Source organism: Rhea americana, unplaced genomic scaffold (assembly GCF_003343005.1).
Source record: "Rhea americana isolate MKP2758 unplaced genomic scaffold, rheAme1 scaffold_108, whole genome shotgun sequence".
Taxonomy (NCBI): domain Eukaryota; kingdom Metazoa; phylum Chordata; class Aves; order Rheiformes; family Rheidae; genus Rhea; species Rhea americana.
The window spans coordinates 3,088,484-3,114,752 of record NW_028185128.1 but is presented as its reverse complement, the minus strand read 5'-3'; the positions used below and the strand labels follow the sequence as shown (position 1 = coordinate 3,114,752).

The window sequence follows — 26,269 nt, the reverse complement described above, 5'->3', positions numbered from 1 at the left end:
TTGAAGTGACTCTAATGCTGCCTACAAATACTTAGTTCAAGACAAGTTCAAGTCAGGGAAGGAACAGAGATGGTATAATGTTATTTAAGCAAACTGTTCTCTGTTCCTAGCTTGTGTATTTTGGCAATATATGAAAAAAACAGATCTAAAAAAAAGTTGAAGGAAAGTCTGCAGAGTGGAAAAGGAGGGATCACAAATGTGTGTTCATTTATGGGACTTTGAACAAGTTAGCTAAACTTAATTTTGACAAATATAAAAACTAGAATGTGTAAAATGAACAGTGATTTGTATGTAAAAGTTTTCTTTAAATTAATTTGTATTTTTAGAAGGTATGCCTTTAATGTAACTTCAGATTTTTTTAAAAAAGTGACATATATGCTTCTTGTTAACTGCTGTACCCTTAATACAATACAGAATGTAACTAGTAAATAGTATGTAAGATAGAGCTCTCAATCACAAATGAGACATTTAAGCTGATTTTAGGACTTAGAAAGTCTTTCTTTCACCCACATGACCTTCTATTTCTATTTAAATAGATAGTTATTAAGTAGTTAATTGGAAGGAATTCAGACTTGTCATTTCAGATGTCTTAGCAGACAGAACTTGGGCCCCTTCCACATGCTTAACAGCRCACCAGCAGCACAAAGATGATGGAAAGCTACTTCAAACAGCTGGCTGAGGGGAAATCAACTCAGCACAGATAATTAAAAAAGTAACAGCATCTTTAGGTGCCCTGTAATTTCTTGAGGCAGGGAACTGTACGCAATGGTTTTAACTTGCTGGAAAGCACAAAGATGGACAGAGTATCACACGGGTACTACATTGAGCCTCCAAGGACCAAACAGTCCCAAATATTGGTCTTGGTCATTTTTTGTAGATAACCCTCCAGTAGAAGTATTTAGTATTCCATATGCCTGTATGATGCATCATGCGACAAAATGAAAACTTTATATTTCTACAGACAGATCAGACAGAAATAGAGATAGTTATGAAAACACATACCAATCCTTGTTTTGCAACACTGATTGATAATGTACATGACAATAAATCAGCCTTGAAAATGCATGGAACAATTCAATTTTAAAAAAAGTTTCATTAGAAGTGGGCTAAAATAACGAAAGTTACATAATTATGTCTACCATCTGAAAAACTGAAAAAGGAAAAGCTCAGCTTTAGATGATTAGTTGTAAGGAAGATGGTGCATTCCAAAATGTTGCGGCCATGRAAACAGCTGCTGCATTTTCACCCAATAAGACTGTTTCCCTGGCAGCATCATTCTCTCACATGCTCCTGGGCAGAAAAAACCTGTTTCTAGGGTTTTAGTGTCTGCTTGGCTAGCAGAGTGCTAGCCTGATTGAATGACTGGGGAGTACTTCTACAATCAGTAATCTGTGCAAGTCTCTTCTCAGCTTAAAGAACAAGAAATGACACACTGGCGACCTTCACTACACTTGGAAAACACCTGCACAATTGTATCAGTTACCTCAGCATCCCTGAGGGAACTAACCTGAGCAGATTAAAAGGACAGAAGGAGTTCCCATTATTGCAGTGAAAGAAATCTCAAAAGCTTCACTAAGTTCCCTACCTCCACTCAAATACTGCAACCTGAACTCTCTTCTCACTCCTCCGCTGCCAAGTTTCCCAGCTTATGAGTGCTTTAGTGCACTTATAAATGCTATTTCAAGATGTGAGGAAAAGAATATAAACATTTTATAGCATATTTTTTCATGCAAACAAACTTCCCTCTCTCAGCAAGGTTTAGTACTTCTGCAGAGGTCTTTCTCTCTTTCATTTGTGCCTTTCCATTCTTGCATTGCCTTTGGACACCACAGCTATACGGTAAGGTAACTCAGAGAGGGTATCTGAGTACTGTTCCATGACCTATCCCCATTATTTCTTAAACCAAGATATTTTACTCATTTCAAACATTAGCAACAATTTTATTTTCCAAAAAAGGTGCAAAAACTTACATCTGGCCCACCTCCATGCATCTTCAAAGCCCTCACTGTAGCAACAAGCACAACCACACTGGGAACCAAGCCAGAGGCTCTGCATTTGATGTTGAAGAATTTCTCCATCCCAATGTCAGCACCAAAGCCWGCTTCAGTTACTGTTAAGCATTAAAAAAACAAAACAAAACCACACATAAAACATGCTTTTGGTTAAACGCTAGGGGATACTTTTACTTTAGCATACAGTGCACTTRAATATACACCAGTACTCAATTTTGAATGAACTTTCAAATGGAGTTCTATTTACATTACTGAGTCTGATTAAAAAAAAMCAAAAAACCAAAAAAAGTATTCCCAATTCAGAAATAAATTCTCCTACTCTTGATCAGTACAATATATCACTGCATAGTCMCATGGGGGGGGAAAGCAACACAAATTAATCTGAATCATCAAAATTTTACAAGCATCTGGTCCTTTAAAATAACTATTTCTGTATAATTACACTTACTTAAAATGTTTGAAAAAAAAACTTACTCGTATAAGAATTCCCTGTACTAGACTTCCTTCCTTGATTTCACTGAAGAAGTTCTTTCATCACTAATAATGGACCTAAATTCTCCTAAGTTTGCAGAATTTTTCCTCATCTCTTGCTTTTCTAGAGCAGATGTTTAATTACAAACACAAAACAGCATTTATAACCCTGTCTTACTGTTGAAAATAATATTAACAGTGAGTTCTGTAAGAARGTTTTGCATGAAGGAATTGTCAGACATTAGCGTTACATGACTTGAAAAAATTTACGCAGAACTAGAACATGCCAGGCAACGTCCTCTTAGTAAAGACAGAAATAGAGGAATACCTGCCTACCTCTGAAGACACTGCCTTCATTTAAACTTGCTCTGATTTGGCATACATCAATTACTTCAGTTGCCTCTCTTAAATTCTAATTCAAGAAAGCTGAGATTTTCTTCTTTTTAGATGAACACAAGCACATGCTGAGATTTTCTTCTTTTTAGATGAACACAAGCACATGGCCATTGGGAAATTCAATGGATTAAATCTCCGTGTGCATGTGTATGTATGTGTGTGCGTGTAGTACGTGTGTGTGTGTGCGTGTAGTACGTGTGTGTGTGTGCGTGTGTGTGTTCATGGGGGTCAGGGAGGACTGCACTCGCAAGGTGCAACTTCCAGGAGAGGCTCTGCTGCCGTGGGGTGAAGCATCCTCCTGCTGGCAGTGATGCGCATTAGGAAGTCCTGGCCTTTCTGCGCTTGTTCTCCTGCACCAGCCCTTTCCCACCCCTGTGTTTTAGCAGGCGCCAAAGTCATTTCCTGCGTGGCACTGCTCTGCCAGAGGAAACGGCTGGTGGGACTGGGGGAGGGCACAAGGACAAGCAAACAAGGAGATGGGGGGGAGAGAGCAGAAACCTCCTGAAACAGCAACCCGACAAATGTCCTCATTAGCATTCTCCAAAATTATTGCAATGATTTTATTATCTCTTTCTGAGCAACCCTGAGAAAAACAGGTATTTCAAACACGGAAACTCCAAAAAACCCAAATCAAAACAAAACAAAATTTACCCAAACACAGTATTTCACAAGAACAAAGCTMTTGTCGGCATAAGTCATACTAGAAGCAGAGCCAACGATCACATGTTGGATTTCCAGTAACCCCCATTCTTTTTCTCCCGTCTTTCATGTAGCACAGCATGATTAATGAGAACTCTGGATCGGGAATATATAACCATGATCAATCTTTAATATAAACAACAGATAAACTACCAAGTACTCAAGAGGGTGGGAAAATAATTTGTCTTTTATGGAGGTTGCCAGCATGTATACATAGCAGTCTCCTAACTGGTTTCCAAACAAAGTTTCCAGGGAATTAATCCTTTCCATGCCAAGCCTTTTAAAGGGTCAGTTTTTCTTAAGACTCGGGATGCCCCTTTCTGTACTTTCCAATGAGAGGAAAGCAGATTTCAGGCTTCCAGTGAGCCCAAGAACAGCTCACATTGTGCTTCAAGGCTCTCAGGAAGGTGCTAGACTCCCTTTATGTGGAGAGAATAAACTGAGAAGCCAGAGCAAACACCCAGGAAAACTGCACAGGAGGCACTAATCTGTTTAGCTATGCATATTCTTCTTTTTATTCTCTGTAATGCTTTCATTTGATATGGGGGGGAACACTGATGTGCCTAAACTTGATACATGCAAATGATCTGAATCTATACCAATATTTGAAAAGCTAAACGTGAACACTACAGCACAGAGAATGAGATTCCACGATTTAAAGCGGAGGAAACGGAGAGAGGAACGTCAGAACTTTTTCCAGTGTAAGGAAGGAAATAGGATGTAGTATAAAAGCTGCCTGGATGAAAGCTACCAGCTCCATTTTATTTCCTCTGAGGAACAGCGAGGAGACGGAACAATATGCCAAAGTATTACATTTTAAAATCTTTGTGCTGAAATACTTAATACAACCGCTTTAAAATTGTTTCCTGCTTCCAAATTAGAGTGCCAATGAGAAACAAATACAGAGCATGGATGAGAAGGGTCAAGCTAGTCTACATTTAGAGATTATGAGATAAAACAGCTAATCACCTTCAACAAACAGCAGAAATTGCAAGTAATACGTAGAGTCACGTATGCCACAGTTATCATTTCTAGTATATGATACATCATCAAAGCTTCTGCTCCCCTCCCCAGAGGCCTCTTCACCCCGCCCCCCTCAAAGCAGCAACTTCTGAGCACCGTGAATCTCTGCTAACAAGGCTGCTGCCCTGCAAACAGACAGGAGGTGTGCACCAGATATGAAGAAGCCAGCATGGCCTTAACTGCTTGCTTTGATTCTTCCTCCAAGCCCCGCCAAATACAGTATTTTGCAAGAAAATAACAAGTTAAACGACTTACCTTCAGCGAGCTCACAGAAAATATGCACGCATTTGCACCTTGTTGCTAGCCTGAAAATGCAATCCCATGGCAACATATGCCAACCTAAATGAGGGCTGCTACAGTCCCACTCCTGGCTATGAATTCCCAGTCCCTTTCTTGTACTGGCAAAACCGGACAATGACTTATGCAGGAAAGATTATTTTCCAGGCAGTACGGCACTGCGAACTGGCTAATTGCACAGTCATATAAAGAGCAAAACCTAAATCTACAAATACTTCGTTGTCGTTCGAATTTTATGCTTCAATTTTATATCCTGGAGCATCATAAGAAGCACTAGAATGCTGATTAAATTAAAAATTTACATGTATCAGTACTGGGCTATTACATTATTTTTAATAATGTCCCACAGTCATTTAGCAATTAATATACATACATATACCAGAAGTAAACYGAATCAAATTGCTCCAAAAAGTTCAAGCAATTTCTTCTCATGAACCGTCCACCTGAGAGCGACCTAAAGCCAGGCTCATTCTAATACATCAAAGTTAAGCAGGGAATCTCGTTTCAAATTAACAATAGGCAAAATACATTGAATTACTATAGGGCCTTCAAAAAGTCACTTAYGTAACATTACTGCACTCAGCACAGCTACCAAAATAACCAAAAAACCATAGCTTCAGTTCAGAGTAAGAAACTAAAATGTCCAGGTTAAGTACAGAAGAGATAGGAAAAGCTCATTAGGCATGTGGAATTAGGCAACAGAGATGATAAGTCTGTCAGGCTGTATAAAATTAGAGATGGAATTTCCTTTCTGTACAATAGAGCCTGTTCACTGAAGTCCCTAACTCCACTTTTGGGTTCAGGCAAACGAACAAATCACTCTGATGGTTTCGTTTCTCTTTTATAATTACCGTAACCTCCTTGTCATGGAATTACTGCCCTGCCAAGCACATCTGGGAATATTTTATCATCTATGCATCACAACAGCTTGAAGAGTCAGTGTCATGGTTTAAGCTGCTAATCAGATTTCATAGTCATGCTTAATAAAAAAATGTGTTTTTTTCTCCACCTAGAAATAAATCTATCACGCTATAAATGCATAAAACGGTTCCACATTAGCCCCATATTTACATACTCTTTAATTCCTTCACATAAAGTGGGTTTTCTTTTTAAGATATTTCACCTACAGTTTAATTTAATATAAACTGATGCTAACTCGTAGTAAAACTACAAGTTTTACTTGTAGTCAGCACTTTCTATCAACAAATCAATGTCAAAATGAAACATTTATACTGTAAAGGGCCAAGTCAGGAGCGCACACACGAGGTGAAGCTTTAGGACAAGAATTGTGAGCCTGGATTCCTGAACAATGTAAAAGGAAATGGAAACTCTGAGCTGCTTGCTGCCTTTTACTCCCCCCACGTAAACATATCTGTTCTGGTGCAGCTGTCTACTGGTAAACTCAGGAAAAGTAGAGTTCAAAGTCACAGAAGCACATGAACTGTGAACCTGGAGCTTGAGGCACACTAGCTGTAAAGTACTGATACGTTCTTGTTTAAGTGAAAAATATAAAGGTGCGCAACTGCCAAGATAAACTGGGATGATCAGTGATTTATCTAACAGGATATCATATTTTTGTTAGTATAGCTAGGGATGAATAAACCAGATGTTTGTCCATTCTGACTCTGGCAATTTATCTGATGTGAACTTCCATTATTATGACTGATCTTGGAACGCAACAGATTTTTTTTNTTTTTTTTTTTTCTTTAATGGAGGGAGTTTTCCTGTTCATTTTACTTCTGACGCATTCTCATCTGACATGTCACGCTAAGGCGCTTGTTGCTACCACCACTGGACACAAAGTCCAACACAGTCTTGAGGGCAGAAAACAACACATGCATATATTAAGGCTGAACATTTTTCATGTCATGAAGAAAAGAGTTTATATTTGCTATCAAAGTTTGATGCTTTTGTGGCAGCCCATGTTTCAGTGAAGCCTAGGAGCACAGGAATAGCAAAAATATTTGCTGCTCAGCTTGGCAGAACATAATTTCTTTCAAGATAACAGGTATTTTTCATCCTTTGCTACAGGAAGATTCCACGACTGTATATGCCCTACAGATGTAAGGACCACTGGAGATTTCTCAATATTGACCACTAATCCAGACTTCTGATTGAACCAAAAGATCTTGGGAGCTGGGCTTCTTAAGCAACAAGTATCACACTTTTAACATTATTAATGAGTTTTCTTCTGCAAGAAATTCTGACCAAAATAAATTTTGTTCTCAAAAAGCAGGTTATATGACAACGAAGTTATGCTCAATCATAGATTACTGTTCAGGCAAGACCCTCTTTGAGCGCAATGTACCCAGACAGCAGCCCCCCTGCAAACACCCACAAGGAGACATGTTATAAATGCCTGATCTCTGGTTCCAGACTCAACCTCCGAGATGTAATACTCGAACTCTGGCTGTCAAGACCTTTCCTGATAAAAATTTGTTTGGAAAAAAGCATCTCCTGGAAATTTTCAGCTTCTCAAAACAATGCAGTACGTCAGCTATAAAACAAGATTTACATTCAAGTATCCTGCCATCACACCTCCGTGACAGCAGCAGCTCAATTCCTGCTGGCTTTCTTCCAGTCCCAGCGAGCCCCAGGTGACAACGCACTGCCGCTGCCTCCTGGGAGCGTGGGCTGCACAGGGCACGCGGCTCCCGAGAACGCGCCCCACCTTYGTTCCAGTTCCCTTGGGATCCTCTAACAAACTATTTCCATTTTTTGGTCATTTTTTTTTCTCCGAAAAGTTGAATTTCACCATTCAAATGCAAAACACTTAAATTAGAAACTAAAGGTTATATGTAACCTCTTGCAGTCACTCATTTGAAATACCAGTTGCTGTTACTAGCCTGTACTTTCCAAGAGCATCTCATACATTAAACAAAGGAGCAGGCACACTGAYTCATACAGATCACCCCCAGGATGTAGACAAAAAGCTAGAAGAAAGTTCAGCTTATTTACTACAAGCCAGAGAGCTGAAGATAACCCTTAAATCTTATTTCTCTCACAATTAGGAACACAATTCGCTTTTGTCAGTTTTACAGGCCTGCTTATACGCGCATGCTGATATGCTGGATTTGATATTCAAGGGGCGAAAATAAACAGGCTGCAAAATCCAGGGGCTGGCAGGCCTGCAGCACTGCACGACAGCAAGCTCTGCTCATCTTCACCGCGCCGCTGGCCTCTCCCTCTGGAAAACAGACCCGAGCGCAGCTGCAGTCGTCCCTCTCCACGGAGCACTGGTTCAGGGCACGGTTTTATGCTGCGGCTGAACCAAACGAATATCTTGCACGTTGAAAGTGGGGGGGGGGGACTCCTGTTCCCTCCTCATTCTGCCACCTTTCTCCCCTGCCCCCTCCTCTTTCCCCATCCCCAAGAGGTTTTTCACACTCATCTAATGAGAAGAGAAACTGATCTAATTTGCTAGGTCAAAAAACAAGCAGAAAAACACTGCATTTTTTTTCCCCCTCTCTCTCTGCTGGATGAGATTTGAATGAGTTCCCGTGTGACCAGACAAGTGTCTGAACATGTTCAAAGCAAGCTCCAAAAGTACACAAGCAGCAGCAGGGGAACAAATGCCACAGTTCGACAGCGATAAATTGTTAACTCACCCCTAGCTGCCTTGTCAAACCATACTCTTAATACTTTGAATGTTAAATTTGATGCCTTCTTACACCTCACTAGCAATGAGCTCCTTATTTAAATTTATTGCTAGAAATAAAAATAATTAGGGTATCTTATGAACCACAAACAATTCATTCTAAAAGAAATAAAGGGAACTGTAAGTTTCYCTGAAACCTTCTGCTAAGCCTGGCAGGTTTTACAACCACTTTTTCTTAATTCCTTTGTCCATGTGAGGACCCATTACTCACAGGCTAAGTGTTGGTCTCCGACACAAATTGTAATGCATAGCTGAATACACTAACCAAATATAAACAGTTGCCTCTCCCTAAGCTCCTTCAGTTACAATCATTTGGAAAGTTACAGTGGTAACCAGAAAAATTCAAACAAAAGAACTGTGGATTTTAGGCTGCATCTCTTTAYCATTCATCGCACGTTTCTTTTACAAGAGTATCCTTTTGCTTGTAAGACAGATGACCATGCCTGTAAAATGGAACACACTTAATGGCACAGGAATAAGRCAATTACATTGCCTCATACTTAAGAGATCATCATGGCCTTTGGCAAAGAATTATTACCTTTTTGGTAATTAAAAAATTAAAATCTCACCACTATATATTTGGAATTGCACCGCAGGAATAACTAACAGTAGGGATGATGGATCTTCGTTGTTTTTTACAGCTCCTGAACCGCAAGCAGTATACCTGCAGTATTATCCTGGTTGCTTAAAATTATTCTCATTATACCTAGATTGTGTTCATCTCTAAGCATCTTACTCCCAGACATTCATTTACTTTCACTTGCAAAGTTACAGTTGGCTGAAACTCCAGCCACAAATACATCTTTCATCAAACAGAAGTTGCTCTCTATTGAGCTCTCTGACTTTGGTCCTTCCTACTCCCCTAGAAATGGATTTGGAGTCTGCTTCAAAAAGTCAAATTACAAGTATTTGTAAAACACCAACTTCAAGAGGTGGGCATAAAGCCTAAAGAGCTCTTCTCTGGAAATGTCCTTCCTATTTCAAATGGCCATGAATTAATCTCTCTCTTAGCACTGATATTGCACTGGTTCAAAAGGCAAAGAGAAGAAGAGCAGCTTATTCTCCACACAGAGTACAACTGCAGCAAACATGCTGGAAGATGACATACTTTCTAAACAGGAACAGAAATACAATCAGGTGATGAGTGATGAAAAAAAGGCAGCGAATGCTGAATACCTTTTCTTATGCAACTGAACAAGGTGCCCTCAGAGACTATCATGATTCAGAGACGCAAAATCCAAGGGTCAACCAACCACATTACGCTGCGCCGTAGGTGTTCATATACTCCTGCGTGCTTTCAAACACGCACGGTCAGACAAGGCGGGGAGGCCGGCAAATGGCCTTGCCGGCCACGCACACTCCTTGCTCTGGTCGTAAAACACAAGTGCCTTCACGCGGAAAGGAGGGGGACGATCGCTGCCGAGACTCCAGGGGATGTCGCACAACAAAGAGCGCCGGCGCCCCGGCATGATCAATGCGCCTGTCACCGGGTGCAATCACCCAAGGCACGCTGGCCGGGCACTGCGCCATCAATCACTTCGGTGTAAACCTACCCCGTCCTGCACGCAACTATTCGCCTTGGGCTGCTGCCGGGCTAAAACTTCTCCTGTCCTCCGGACTCCTTATTAAGGCACACAGTTTGAAAAGCATTCCCCGCTCCGCCCTTCTAAAATCCTGGAGAGTGCCTGCTTATTTTGGAGATGATAAAGGTTTCACCCAGGACTTAAGCACTGTCTCTTCTGCATATGCACGCAGTGAACGCTTCTCCTAGGAGGAGGGACAGCTACTGTTTCATTTTCATTCTGCTTAATTTTTGCTGGGAGGCGGAATTTCTTCCCTTCAGGATTGGCCAAGGAGAGGATAGCAATAATGCTATTGTTGACAAAACTACTAAGCCGTGTTTTAGAAATCCATGGAAAAGGGCATCTCCTGGTTTGTATCTACATGAAGAATAGCATTCCATGGCACTAGCGGTTTGTCTTAGTGAAAAAATGGCCTGGTGAAACATCYGATGCAAGGTCTATGAATTACTCTAATGACTACATTGAGAGCTGCTTGCTGGTGAAAGCCTATAAAGAGTGCAATAGGTATTTCAAATACATGCAGAATTTAAGATATCAACAGAATGACTTTCCAAACCCACTCAAGAATAAGTCGTGCCAGGTACTGTCAGTAGTATTCCAGGAGATGAGAAAAAAGGCTTAGAGGTGAGAATAAGCGGCATAAACTAAAGAACAGCAGTTAAGGGTAACAGACAAGCCCACAGTGCTGCAGAAGTTCTGTAAAACACGCATGAGAAATGCAGCAGGAGTAATTCCAGAAACTTTGGAAGCTTTTCAGAGGTAAACACTCCTACACGTCATGCAGGTAGGCATTAACATGGTTTTAATCATCTAAATTTTTCTGGTAAAAGGCACAAAATCAGCATTTGATCCAGTATTTAAAATAAAAGATTGATGGCTTGTGCCAAGTTTGCTAAAAAATGTTTACTGTTTTTTCCAGTGTTTTTGAATGGGCAAAAAGGACTCAGCTGCTTAAAATCACCGTGGAAAGTAACTATCTGTTGAGCTGTATGTGTGTATTTATGTACAATCTATCTTACAGAAAGCACCACAAACTGAAGAGACTAAAAGTGCTAAGATCACACACCACCAAATCTCACATGGAGAATGACTTTCCAATGTGGATTTCCCAAATAAGAACAAAAACAAACAAATAAACAAAATCAAACCAAGCCCTAATTCTACTAGCTTACAAGCCAAATCCTTCCAACTGCTCACGGCAAAGCCGTTTATTTAATGTCTAATGTGAATTTCGCCACATAAGAAAAATAAAATTCATGTAATCAACCGAAGTCCCTTCACAAACCACCCATTACCATTTCTGAAATATTTGCACATTATTAGCGGATCCTCCCTTAGTCACCATTATAATTTATTAATTTTTYCCCCCACTTCCTCTTCATAATTGTACATCAGTTTGTCATCCCAGCTGCTCTTTTGCACCTTGCCCACCCCAGCACTTTTGCACTTTTTCACTGTTCATCCAACAAAGGGCCTCAGGCTGCACACTGAATTCCAAGCGGGCTGCAGTAAAAGCTGAACCTGCAGCCCGTGATTTATGAAGCTGTTATTCAGCCTCTTGGGAGCTCTGTCTGAGCTGCACTAGATGGAGGCAGCAGGGAGATGCAGCATCTTCCTGCATGCAAAGCATCTGCTCTGTCCCAGAGCTTTACTCCCAGTAAGAGCTTGCAACCGAGGCGAAGTTGAAGATGCATTACGAGCATGTGCCTTGTTACTGCAGGAAGCAAGGTTGAAGAGTTCGAATTTGTCAGGTTCAATAAAGCTGTCAGCATAATAAATCAAGTATAAAAGGACCGACAAAAAGACACACCATATAAAGACGGACAAGCTCACTCAAAGTTTAAAAATAGCTGTAACCTGCATTTTTTTCTCTTACTGTATTTGAATCTGTCTTCTCTATCAGATTAGATTAATCAAACAGCAGTTATTAAGATTGCAAAAATGAAATATCCACAATGACAAAGTTGGAGTAACAAACTGACCCTTATATACCATTTAGAACATTAACCTTCTTTTTAATGTATTATTTTAGCTAATCAGAAAACAGTCTTTTAACACTTTCAAACACCATCAACATCTGACCTTCAAGAGCATATACAAATTTACACACTTTGGCTATTTGCCAAAGCTCTTCCCATTAACAGATCATGCTAGCCATACATAACCTAGTATTATTTGCAGTCTAACATTTTTAGAAATGGTTTAGAAATAAATTTATGTCTCTTGCAGTGAATTCTTGAAATTTTTATTTAAAGCTGTTCCCACCAGCTCACTAGATCAGATACGTAAGTAAACCTAACTTCCATTTTCATCAAAGAGAAGTAATCATTTTCTGTTAAATTTTTTTGAAGTTCCTAGCATAGAATAACAATTTTTTTTGTTGTTGTTTGAAAATAAATAAACCAACACTTTGAAGTTAGAATGCTTTCTGAGTAGATACAGTATTACCTTTTTGATATTGGGTCTTCAAATTCATGAGGAAAAATAAAATACCTTCAAATAAAATCTTAGGAATCCTCTGAGTATTCATTTCTCTTCAGGAACTATATGAAGAGATATCTTAACATGTTTTCCCAAATCCTGACATTATTGGATTAAGGCTGGCATAGCAAAGGAGCAGGAGGAAGAATTTCCGAGGTCTAATCCCAAAGGAGACAACGCAGCTTTGAAAAACTGTCAGCTTCCTTCTGATAATACACACACAATTGATTCTTGAAATGCCTATTAACTGAACTCGCAGTGTGTATCTGTGCATGGAGTATCATTGGAAAACTAATTCTCTTAATATAAAACCGTGCTAGATATATTAAAACTCTGCCAATTATAATTGCAATCATCAAGGGTAGAAAAAGATGCATCAATGTCCTTTCCTATTGATTTTTGTTCAGTCTTGCAGAYTAAGTCAACACTTTGCAAAATAAAAGGACATATGAACAACCYCCCCCATGTTTCTACATTACTAGCAATTTTAATTATAAAAGCTTTCAGAAAACAAATCATTCCTGCCTACAGAGTCAGCACATTGCCTCAGAAAACGAAAAACAAAGGGTTCCTCTAATACAATGGAAATATCTGAGCAAACCTAATTCTTATGCAGGTAGCCCATAAAAAGAACATTAGATTTTAGTATCAAGAAACTAGCCATTAAAATAAAAAAAATTGAATAAAGACCTTTCATTTTTGAATGCAATATCAACCATCTACTAAAATTTAAAGTTAAAATAAACCATCTACTAAAATTAAAATTCAGCCTTAGTAATGGGACTTGAGCTCTTTATGTATACTATGCCCTGCTGACCCTTGCTAAAGGGTGTAAAATCAACATGAAATACTCACAAATGGAGAGAGAATGATGAGTTTTCCACCTAACAACCCTAAGCAAAACTAATGCTGTCAGGTAGGGGAGCCTGCTTCTATTTTCTTTGCCAAGTGATAAATTAAGAGCATTTCCTAGCATATATGATGTTTGGTCATATTTTTTGTTAAACCTGTGTGTTTTTTTCTCCTTCATGACCAGTAGGTAACAAAAGAAAAAAAGCATTGCTTATTCGCTGCTTGTGCATTGAAGTTTTAAAATTAGCTAAGACTGCTAACACAGACAGGACAGAAGATGCAACATCATCTATTTCTATTCAATAGAATGGTATTTTATTATTAGAAACTGGRCAGTGACTCTGCTTTCTGAATGAATATTTATTTTTACCTCTCAATAACTGTCCTGAGATGAAGAATAATGGATAGGYCTCAGCAGTTGCACAATGCATACTTTTAATTTATGAATGTCACTGAGAAAGGAAGGAGCTGCATTAAGCTCTAACATGCTGCAGAAGAGGTCAGCGCACACAGCATTAAAATACCATGTCTGCTTGTCAGTGAATTCCTGACGCATGTTTAAGTATCGGCAGCTGCTGTGGCCCCACAAGTGATACAGCCCCATTAACTTAAAGCTCCTATTSCTGTAGTGTTCAGCACCTCCGCTTTAAGCTGAGGTGAAACAGTTCTTGTCCCCAAGAAAGTTTATAACCCAAATAAGTAAGTCAAACAGAACRGCATCACGCATGCAGGCACAGACGCTGAAATTACTTGCCTAAGGCCACAAAGCAAGTCACTGATGGAGTCGGTAACAAGACCTGCATCTCCTGACACGCAGTACAGTGCCTCAGCCATGAGCCAGCAGTTCTCAATCAGTGAGAAAAACAAGCACGGTGAGAGGCTGGGCAGCTCTCTTCCCTCACCTTCTACTGGGCAGGAAGCTCAAGGCACCCTTCCCCTTGCTCACTTCACCATCCGGCTCTCGGCAGGATGGCTCTAGCCAGCTCCAGCCCCCAGATAGCCAGGAGGACCATTTACACCAAACCCCCAATCCATACGACCCCAAACTGAGAACAGCTCCACTGCAGCTCTCTTCCGCTCTCAAGAGCTAGAAGAAGAAAATCAAGAGCAACTCTCATGCGCCCAGGTCTCCGCTTGCTTCTAGCACAGTCAGCTCATTTACGGTGTGACACTTTATTAAGGACTTTACTTACATACAAGCGTGCTATTTCACACCTCTAACTGAGAGGAGACCCTTTCATCCCTTTGCCCGTGAGGTACAGAACAGGATTCACCACCTCAGTAAAGTTTCAAAAGGCTTGAGAATGACCATGCTGGGCCATGCTCTCTCTTCATCATTCTCTTACAGGTCATCCTCGCTTTTTAAAATACTTCCCTCATACTGAATCCCCCCACCCAGGAATTCAAACTCCTCTAAACGTAGCGTCCAATTAAAAAACGCCTGGTCTCTTGCATAACATCTGGCCTGAGAACAGCACTAAGTGCAGGCCATTAGGAGGAAAAGCAGGCAAATATATAGTTCTGTTACCCTGCAGGGTGGACTTTTTGAGCAGAGGATACATAACCATCAATAAAATGCACACTAAAAGAAAGGAAAAGAAAGAAAGACTGCCACACTGGAGAATTAATCTTAGAGCTTGCAAAGGAAATTAAAATAAATAGCAAAGGCTCTTTGGCCACAAAAGTGAAAAAGCAGTAAATAAAGCAAGGATACTATACATGAAAGATGGAATTAAGATTAACTTCAAAAATCTAAACTCATAAGAGCTGAATGCACTGCRCTTACCAGTTAAGAGTAAATCAACAATTCCAAACTCCCTGAAGAAAATAAACATAAATCCTCTATCAGCATTTGGAATAAAGTTCATTTGGCTTGGTATCTTGTAACTGAAAAGGATCAAGCTTGTATTTAAGTAAGCTAAGAGGAGTAGGGGGAATCTGAGTAACAACAGGCCTGCTGATTTTAAAAAAATATTTTGAAGGAGAAAAAAGAAAATCCTAAAAAAAAATCTATTTGTAGGTAAGAAATAAAACTTCTGTTTACCAGAGGCAGACTAGGCCAGACACAAACCTTTCCTCAGTAAGGAAAATGTAACAAGATCTCATCAAAATGGCCTTCAGAAAAAAAATCTGCTGCAAAGGTGCATAGAAATGTATTAACGAGGCCAGAAAAAATGATTAAATGGTAAAGAGAGAGAACAGACAGCAATGACACGAGACCTGTGAGATCGGAGAGAGGATCTGTGTCAGGGCCCTTCTTATTTACTGTTTYCTTAACGACCACCGCACAGAGAGACTGAAAAACGCTTAGGGAGCTTGTTAGTGAGGCCTAAGCTGAATAGCATCATCAATGTGAAGAACTAGGATATCATACGAGAAAAAAAGCTGCGGTGTTCAGGAAGAAATTAAGAGAAAATTAAATTAAATTAAAGTTCTTAGCAGATGGGCAATGCCACTGGAGAATAATGACAAGAATCTGCCCTACAATTCTGGAGCTTCACACTTGCAAATATCATAGAAGAGCAGAAGCATTAAGACAATCATAAAATGACTGTAAGGAAACGGAGAGAAAAGATTACTGATTTGAGGATAACACTGGCATAGTAAGAATGACTGAAAAGACTTGTGCATACCTGAGTCACTTCTGTTGAAGAAAGTGAATACAGTAACAGCTACAGAGGGGAAAAAAAAAAGCACACAAGTTGTTTTATAGGAATAGCAAGTCTAGCACAGAAAAAGGTTTAAACAGTTGTGCTTATTTCATTAGACAGTATAAAAATAATCACCAGAGCAACGTTAAGCTGGAACACCATATTACAGAACAAGAGCAAATGTGTCCAAATTGGCCATGGAAACTAAGCTAACCTACCAAGAGCAGCAGCAAGAGTTAAAAATCCTAGCCAGTTTAAAATTGGATCTCAGTCAGATTATGAAGGAGATCATCTGATATGTTTGTTAGAAAAAGCAGAGAACTCAGCTAAACGACTGATGATTTATAATCACATGTTCTTTTATTCCTGTGAATTGCCCCTCATCATCCCTCATATCAACAACAGATTTGAGAAAGTACATTTATACATACTTTCGCTTATTGACAGAATGCCAAGTAAATATCTAACACTTCTGTAGATTTATTTTCTCTTTAAAAGGGAAGAATTTAAAATCTCACTAAAAGACACAGTTAGCAATTTGGGAGCATTTTCTTCAAAATAACATTGCAAGCCAAAGCTCTCCTTACTGAATAAGGCATCTCTTTTATATGTTTAAGGGCAAGCGACAGCGTAACAGTAATGACAAGTCTAATACTAATTAGACATCATCCAGCAGGTCATGATCAATACCAGTTTTCATTTTTGAGCTTACCTTTGCATACTTTGCAAGTTCCCAAACTAGTTCAGCTCTGAAACACACCAGTGACCCAGGGTACCAAGGCCAACTGTACCAAGGCCAATGGTCCTAGCACACAAAACATATAGGACTCCGCTACTCTTCCTTTCAAAAAGCTTGGTTTTGCAAAGTATCCTCAAGATCAAACTGTCAGAAGAAGTAGTTTTGCAGGGAAAACCTGGTTCATCAGAACATTCTCAAGGACTCCGAAAACACTAAAGTAAAAGAAAAGGTATCAGTCTTATTCTGCATAACTGATAAATTATTTCAAGATGGTTTTCAACTTTTCCTGCAGTAAATACACCACCTGTGTCACCTGACTTTCAATGAAAGCAAGTGATGCATGATTTGCATGCAGATTATTAGTGACAAGGCAATAATTAAGCTCAGCTTTCAGGGACCTTGGCTTCCTGTCAGTGAAGGAAAATGTGTTACACAACATCCAGTCTCTGAAAACTTTCCTGATTGTTGGTAGCAAAATTCTGTAAGATTTGAAAAACAAAGGATAGCAGGAGAGAATTTTTTGTTTCAACCATAAACCAAGATTTAGCACATGTGAAAGAAATGGAATTTACTTTTATCTTGGCAGAAGTGACAAAAGAAATAAATAAAAAAGTACACCTGGGATATGAATGGAATATGATTCGCAAGTGAACGACAAAGATATGTAGATGATCTAGCAGTAACAATAATTTAATTTGCAGTTTGTGGTACTGCTCTGTCTTGTCCACTTAGACCATGATTACAAGTGTTTCACAGCAATATTAGCTAAGGTAGCATCACCTTCCCTTCTCCTACCCCAGCTGCCTCAGCTAGGCTAGCTCAGCTGCTTGAGAGCTGCACTATGAATGGGACCAGAGAAAACATTTTAAAGTTTTATATGCCCTAATCTAGTTCAGAGTACTCAGAATGGCATCAATAATACCTGCTCTGCTAATGCTATCAAACATCTCCTATTATGAAAACATAATCACTTTGCCTTAGCACTTAAGCAAGAARAAAAGGCATTTTGTTCAAACAGTAGAATGCCATGGTGGTACTACATTTTCTTTCTTGTGAAAGTAATTGAAGAAGTTAGAGAATTCTGAAGAGACAAAATTAAACAAGGTAAAAAGAGGTGGATGGAATCTGAAAAATTAAAACTCTCCATAGGGTCACCACACAGATCTTGCTTCTAGTCATATCAAGCAACAAAAAACTAAAACATAAATCCTTGAACTCAACACTTAAATTTAATATATCAGATGTACTACTGGTGCCAAAAGAAGTTTAGCCAAAGTACTTAGGCTTTATTTCCTTTTATGGAAAAAAGAGTACTACTAAGAAACTACTGAAGATCATTCACTAAGCGTATTAAACATACTGTTTTTATAAGGTGGTTTATAAACTTCTGTTAAACAATGTCTGCTCTGAGGGTACGTATGGATGCCCTTTGAAACACAACTTTGCATGTACTGAACAGATAGCTTTAGCAGCTAGCATCGTTTGCTTATTCTAACGACAGTACTAGTGCAATAAAAAGAGTCAATTATTTAGCTTATAAAATTTACTGCTTCTACTTAGGTTTATACGATTAAAAATGTTTAACAAAGTCTTTCCAATATAACTAAGTAGAGCAACTAAGGAAAGAAAGTGGACCTTTCTTAAGAAAGACAGCAATAATTTGCAATAATCCTCCTCTTCCCATGTTGTATCAGGAAAGACAGAGTTGCAAGTGACCTTGTCTAATAATGTGTTCTTCAGCGTAGAACTGGATGTGTTTAGGGCTAGGAAAGAAAGCAACTGCCAAACATGCAGTCCAAACCTCAAAAACAAAGTTCATAAGCAGTTTGTCTTAGGATTCTGAAAGCACAGTGACGGTTCACTTCCCCTCTCTGATTTACAACTCTTCTCCTTAGCCGAAACACCTTCAAGAGAGYAGAGAGATGGATGAGGCAATCTGCTGAGTTGTTTATTACAATAATTTCTGACACACTGACAAAATCTGACCCAAGAAAGTTCCCTTCTCCTCCTTGTTTATCCTCTAAACCTTCGAAACACCCGGAAGAACAACAGTTCATCCTCTCTACTCACCTTAACAGAACATTAAGAAAGAATCTGACTGATGCAGAAAAGGAACTTGGAGGGTTTTGTTAAAAGCTATTTTGCTGAGTGGCGAAGAGAGGTGATACCCTGATGATGTCAGCTGTGTTAAGTGCTTACCCCTTCCTGAGCATCCTGTCACGAACGAGTGACCAGCTGTGTCCTGTGTAGATGAAGTTCCCAAAGTTTCTCCTTCCTTTTCTGCTGGTATCTCCTTTTCCTTCTCAGTAAGACTGCCAACATACATGCCCACTGGAATAACCAAGGACTGCAAAAAAAACTTTGCCCACATGGCATGTCTGAACAGCGACAAGTCAGAATGGGTTTTGCAATCTAGTCTCTTCATTTCTGCACACAGCCTGCATTCCTAGTGAGACATTTGAGACAGCAAAGTAGATTGAATTTCAGCTCCTGAAGGTCTGATCCTTCTTTGTACTCCTCAGGTGAGCCGTGCCTCCTGTAAGCCTACAGGACTTCACACCATTGGTCTACTCATAAATTACACTAAGGACTGCACCTCTTTTTCCCCCCTTGGACAACATCACAGAAAAGGAAATTGCTGGGTGAGCAGCATGGTGACACCACTGCAACACTGTCAATAAATGCAAATAATTGTCTCGTTTTCCCATGCCTCATCAGTAGGCAACCGTTGCCTCTTGCCCTTCAACTAACTGTCAAGTCTTTCTAGGACAAGAACTGCATCTTTTTGTTCTGCATTTACGCAGTGCTTATGACTGGAACTCCTAACCGCCAGCAGCTACAGTGTGGTTGAACCCATACACTACCTCTAAACTCTTGAAGGGGAGGGACAGAGCCTKGTGTCTTTAAGAACACTCAAAGTTTGATGTATCATGGAATTTTTCTTCCCTGTACCACAACATTTTATGTGGCAAAATATTTTCAAGCAAACTTGCCTCCTTAAATAGCATGATCCTTAGAGTTAAAATCAAGTGTTTCATATATATTGTGTGTTTTGTTAGTCCAGACATGAAACTTCTGCTCTCATGGAAACAAATATTCATTTAACACAATCATTCTAAGCTAGACAGCTAGAGATCTGGTTAATGTTCCTGTTTGCTAATACTGCCATTACACATCTAAAACAATCAAAATCTTCCTGACTAATACTCAGAAACCATGGAGGAAAGAAAAAACAGACACAGACTTAATTTCAGGAGTACTTTTTAGCAAATCAAGATATATTCCTCTTAAGCGTGAAATAAGAAGGAGAAATAAGGAGGAGAAATTTGTGCAAAATTAAAACCTTACAGAAGCAGAAAATTCCTCCTCAAGGCCGCCAGCAAAAGCTTCACCTGCAATTTATACCAGGCTTGGCCCTCAGTATCAACCAGCTTTGGTGGATTGGCCTTGAGTTTGACATTTTTCCTACACCAGGGGACAGAGCAATGAAGAACTGAAGGAGATTGAGAAACAAAGAAGAAATAACTGTCTAAATACAGATAAAGATACATTTCCCTGCTGAGTCATAATCAGAGGTTTCAGACGAGGCGTCCAGCTCCTTTTCCTGCCGTTTTACGGAGACATCAGCCCTCCTGGCTGTTCAGCAATTAACTCCAGYCACGAGGCAGTGATCTAGAATCGGTTTAACAAGCCCATTTAGGCAAACTTTCAACAAAAGGCMGATTAAACGCCAGAAAGGGACTGCAGGCTGCTGCCAGCGAGGATTATGAGGCGCGTGGAGACTGCCGAGCTCTGAAAGCAGCGGCAAAGACGAGCGTGTCCCATCYGCCACCACGCGCGGCCACGCAGTCCGCGAAAAAGCTCCTCACAGGTGCGGGGTGAAACCGGAGCTGGCCCGCCAAGGGGCCAAAAATGCAATTTTCTCTTACCAAGAGATTAGAGCAAAAGGACTTTGAACTGTCAATACGTAAAAACAAGGCTCAGGGAAGAGTGAATGGTCAAAACTGACCTAAAGGGCTTAGGCCGTAYTTGCAAGGAGCTGGGATTGCCTTGGATATCTGAAACTGAAGTGGGGAATGCCTCGAATTAGTTGACAGGCACCACAGGACTTAATGGTTGGATTTCAGTTAGTTCTGTTTTCTCATCCAGACTGCCTACACCAGCAATATTCGAAAGGCAGAGCAAGTAGGAAGGTCACGTACCATAATGTCCAATTCYATATGCAGAGCAAACAGAAAAACAGGCAACAGAGTACTCATGCAAGAGAGAGAAAATAAGGTTTCAAGGTAAGTTTTAAAATAAGATTTTGGGAGGGCTTTTATGCCRTGGCTGCAGAACAGGGTCACACAAACAGTGAGACCTGCACAAACGAGACGGGTTTTTCACTGCWGGCTGTCCCAAACTACCCTCCCCTGCTCCAGCTCTGGTGTTTTTGTGACTCTGGGCTGAACTGCTTCTGTGTTAAGTCAGCAGAAAACTAAGCCAACAAAAAGGGGAATAGGTTTCTGCTGGGATGTCATGCAAAAGCCCTTCAGCGCAGGCTGGGAAAGGAGACAGGCTTAGCRGCTGTGACACTGCAGGCTCAGGCTGATCAGCTATTGCATCCACAGAGTTTTATGGGCACTGTAAAGCTCCAAAAGAGACTACAATTTTACAAATATTTCAGCAAAAATGCTAGCTTATGCAGTATATCTCCTCTTTCTCTTGCTGCATGTGCAACTGCTTGCCCAGCCACTGTGTGTGAGGGGAAAGAAGCAGATTTTTTTGTTGTTGCTTTTAATCAAGACCAGTTCCCTAGTTCAGTTTATCACATGACTCTATAAACAGGTGTGTTGGCAAAACCAAGGGGTTGCACAGGACCGGAAACAAGCAGCTGCAGGGAGGAGGCTGCTTAAACCATCACAGAAAAAAAATAATAAGGAAATATTTGTGAAACTGTGTTGCAAGTTCAGGCCATACTATCCTGCCTAGCGCAGTCCAGACACCCAGCAGGAGACAGTTCTGCTCTAAAATAACTAGGACTTAATAAAATAATAAAAAAATCAGAAACAAAACCAGTCTCCCACAACATACACCCAAAACACCAAATAATTTCTCATGTCCCTGCTTTAAGTGCAGCTGCAGAAGGTTGGGAGCCAGTCTCACCAAAATGCCTCTCCTGGCCATGAAGTCTTGCCCTTTACCTTATGCCATTTCCAACACCACTTGGATCCTTCCACAAGCATATGCAACTAATTCGCATGGCAAAACATGACCTAAAATCACTCAAACAAGAAGCAATGAGAGCCCAATCCAATGCCAGGAAAGGACTGGGTCTGGACAAGAATTGGTCACAGCAAGAGAAAAATGTGGAGCAGTGAAATATTTTATTTTAGCAGGCATGAGTAACTAAACTGCTTCAGCTACTTACAAAACTTCAGTATAGCTGCCGTGAATTCCTACTGTCTGCATTACCTACAGGTCAGTCTTCCTTACCAAGTTTCAATGACARTATGGTGTTCAGATAAACATTACACACAAACAGGATACAGTGGAGTTTGGTAATTTTTTTGCTGTAAAGCTTCACAGGGCTCTGAGCTCTCTACTTGGACAGATGTGAAACTCATTATGGACTGGTGCACATTTTATATCCATCACTTTAGACTTAAATTGGGTAGGGGCAGACAGGACAGTAGTTAATAAACAAGCAGCGTTCCATACACAGTCTGTCAATACGCTCTGGCTACCAGAAACTGTAAAGCTTTTGGTATATAAAGCCATTAGAGCAACTGTTTTCACTTGTGACTACCTGCAAACTATACTTAGATAGGCTACAAGTCATGGTGATGTTCCYTGCTCAGTTGAGAGTGAAGCTGTCTCATTGTGATGATAGTTTCATAAGAATTTGTTTTGTAGAATAAAATCTGAAGAGGTCTTAGCTGGCAGCACGCAAAGACAAAACTCTCAGAGCTAGACTGCTTTTGCTCCCCATAGCTAAACCAGGGCCCAAGACAAATAAAACAAGAAAGAGTGTTACAGACAAAACGTGTGGATAAAGGGGGGGAAAAAAAAAGCATGAAATGTAAAGATGCGCTTGCCTGCAGTGCCTCAGGGGAACACTGAATGGAGAGGAGKTCAAACCCACAGCAACTCTTCTGGGCTCCTAAACTAGATCAAGAGGACTGCAGCCAACCTGCTTCCATTGAGATGATACAAACCAGACATCCAACTTGAAAAGRTTGCTTACTGTAGAAACAAAGTCACTGGATCCAGCCAAGGAAAAAATTTAGGCACTCTAACTGCTTTTGCTTTTCATTCTATAAAGCCATATAGCAACAAACTGGTGTAGTGAAAAACTGATTCCATTTTCTTAAAATAATAAAAGTATTCAGAATGCAAAATGTGCTCACTGCGAATGGATGACTATTATAGGGAAGCGAACAGATGCTTTAGTTTTACAACAGCAACACTGGTAGAAAAAAAAATCCTTTCTTTAAAATGACGATGCATTTTAAAAAGGATATACAAATGCACAACACATACCCAGACTACCTTGAAAACCTTATTTTTCATCACCTTGACGACAGTACCTCCTTTGCTTCTGCAGTGCCGCATTTCCTTAGTTACCATATCCAAACATAAGATGTGAGGGCAGAATATCAAAGCAACTCTTCCCAAGAATGCTCTTGCTAACAAAACACATGTGCAAATGTCCAACAATCTTTGCAAATTATATTGAATCAAAGGGGCAGAGTTAGCAACAAAACTGACTCTAGCTACTATTGCTGTTAATAATATGCCACAASGATCTAAAAAGCATTGTGTGCACTTTGCTGTGCTTTGCCAACTTATAAAAAAGAAGAATGGAGAGCACTTGTTCTAGGCACAGAAGAGTAAAGGAGTTTASAAACTTACTTCTGTAAAGATGAATAACTAGAAATGAGAAAATAGCAAATAAATAAATAGTATTTTAAAAGAAAAAACTCAAGATAATGGAATTCAGATAAGCCAAGCAATTTCTACTTGTTCTACCTTTTTGTTATTWTCCAGAGAATAAAGGTTACACAATTTCTGGAGGGTTTTTTCAAACTCAGCATAGTCTACAACAGGTTTTAATCCTTCACTCTTTTACTGGTATTAATCTTTGCTATTTTTGTTCACTGATGACCACTTCATACAAGATTTTTTTTCTAATCTATGCCTGTAAATATGTAGGTTGAATATATATATACACATAGAGAGAGAGAGAGAGAGAGAGTGAGAGAGTATATACAAATGGTATAGTATATAACAATGCAACAATCTATATAAAAATGCAACAATCTTTCCATCCTCTCCAGCATTACCATTGAATTTAAATGGAGACAGCACTTCCAATTAACTTCATTTTCTTTGTCATTTAGAGCAGTACATAGGTATGACATAAGCATATACATATTTCCCTGCTAATTTCAGGGCATTAGTATAGCAGATAGGAAAGCTCATATTTCACATTACTGCACCTCCTCAAAAGCACTGTGCCATAGGTAATGAAAGTGCAATTACAGGATTAACTTAAGCCAGTCTGGCCTGCTGCTTGCTCTCCCACTGTTCTTAGCTTCATATTCTTGCCATCAGCTTTGCTCCAACACTAGCAGTAGTGCAACTGTGGTAAGGAGGTTAAAGAAAGCTCATCTAGTTGAAAGCTGATAACTTAATCTCACTGGGTTACGATATAGTTCTAAGGCAATGAAAAACTTTAAATTGAGGTTGCTCTGGTCCCCCTTCTCTCTTTCTCCAGTTTCTTTTATGAATGCATTTCTTYGAAATGTAGTAAGTAGGGTGTTCAGTGTACCAAAGAGGGCTGCAAAAATGCAAAAGCCACTGCTACTGTAACATGCTAATGCCCCTTTTATTTTATTAAATCTGAAGTTTAAAAGCACAGAAAAAATTTATAGTATCCAGTTCACTGTTAAATACTTGAATAATAAGTTTATTTTGTCTGCCACACTATAGAAGATTCCCCGAGTTTTCTGCTCTTCAATCATACTGTTACTGTTCAGATTTGCAATGTGGCAGAGTATGCAAATAGCAACTATTCTCTAAAGCAAATGTCACTAATTAGTGCAGTATTGGATGCAGCACTTGAGCCTCGTACTAAAAATAGTCTGTTTACATACTGAAGAATCTTAAACTTCTAGAAGTCAGCACCAAAATCTCAGCACCCAGATTCTGAAACAAGCCAAGTTCCAACTCTGATACTAGTTATGACAATTTCAGTTTGAAAGTGTGCCTGTATATTGAGGATATTTGAAGTACAGTAAGACTAGCATTTCCTCTCACAGTAAGTTCTACATGTCTGTTGTGAATCCTGCAAGAACTYTGCAGGCAGAACTATTAATATAAAAATTGTCTGTCCATCCACTTGCTTTGACAGGAAGAGGTTTCACAGTGTAGGTGAACCAAGCTAATGGCTCACTGCCACTAAAAAAAAATAAAAAATAAAAAATAAAATAATTTTTTTTAAAAAAAAGCAGTCTCACTCTTTTTCTTTTACGACCTCCCCTCTGCTCCCAGCCTTCTGCTTGGAAGCTCAGGGCTCATGTGACCCCTGATTTGGCTTAGCTCACTGAACTGGCAGAGAAATAATCCAACAACAACAACAAAGGAATGGTTTCTGTCAAAAGAAAAAGAGATCAGAGGAACACTAATACAAGGAAATACAGGACACCTCTTTTGATGTAATCAATCATTTAACTGGTTCAGCTATCTTGTGGAACCTCAAACTTAGTGATGGGAACACCTGAGAGAGTGGTAAGAGAAGTAGTGCTTGGGATTTCGTTTTTTTTCTTTCACATTGTTTTTAAGATTATTATTAACATGAAACAGAGCAGCACTATCACTTTTCACTTCTATTTTACACTTTCACTTAACATCATTGTGTKCCAACTTACCAGAAAAACATAATGTAATAAACAAAACAATAACTTACCAACAAATCCTTTTTCTCCGACTAATTTAAGGGCAATTTTATCTGCCAAAATAGAAGAATTCCCATGTGCAATATTAGCAAAAGGTCCRGCATGAACAAATACTGGTGTTCCCTAAAGAATAGAAAATACATATATTTTAATAATATAACAGATAGCTAGGAATGCTAAACCAATAGGCACATGCAKACTGATCAAGATGCTATACAAATCAAAAGCAAATATAATGAGTAAGTGCTAACTGTCAGATAATTTGGTGGTTTTAGGCACATCTGAGGTGCTTCAGATACCACCTCAACTGTCTTTCCATTAAATACATAAACAAACAAACCCCATTGTTATACTAATRCTTTTAAAAATTCCCTGGCTAGGGAAAGAAAAGATAAGAAAACAATTCTGGATTATCTACACGGATGTTCTTTACAYATTTTGGATTTGGAGCCAACCCTCAACATATCA

At 39.5% G+C, this 26,269-nt stretch overlaps 1 protein-coding gene across 1 annotated transcript in view; it reads right to left on the bottom strand.

Annotated features, from left to right (window-relative positions):
* MTHFD1L (methylenetetrahydrofolate dehydrogenase (NADP+ dependent) 1 like) overlaps positions 1-26,269 on the bottom strand; it is a 162,331-nt gene that overhangs the window by 69,862 nt on the left and 66,200 nt on the right. The window contains exons 20-21 of the mRNA XM_085310809.1: positions 25,813-25,924; positions 1,971-2,110 (exon numbers count right to left, since the gene is read on the bottom strand). Of these exons, the coding sequence (XP_085166935.1) occupies positions 1,971-2,110; positions 25,813-25,924 (252 nt within the window). The remainder of the gene's footprint in view (positions 1-1,970; positions 2,111-25,812; positions 25,925-26,269) is intronic.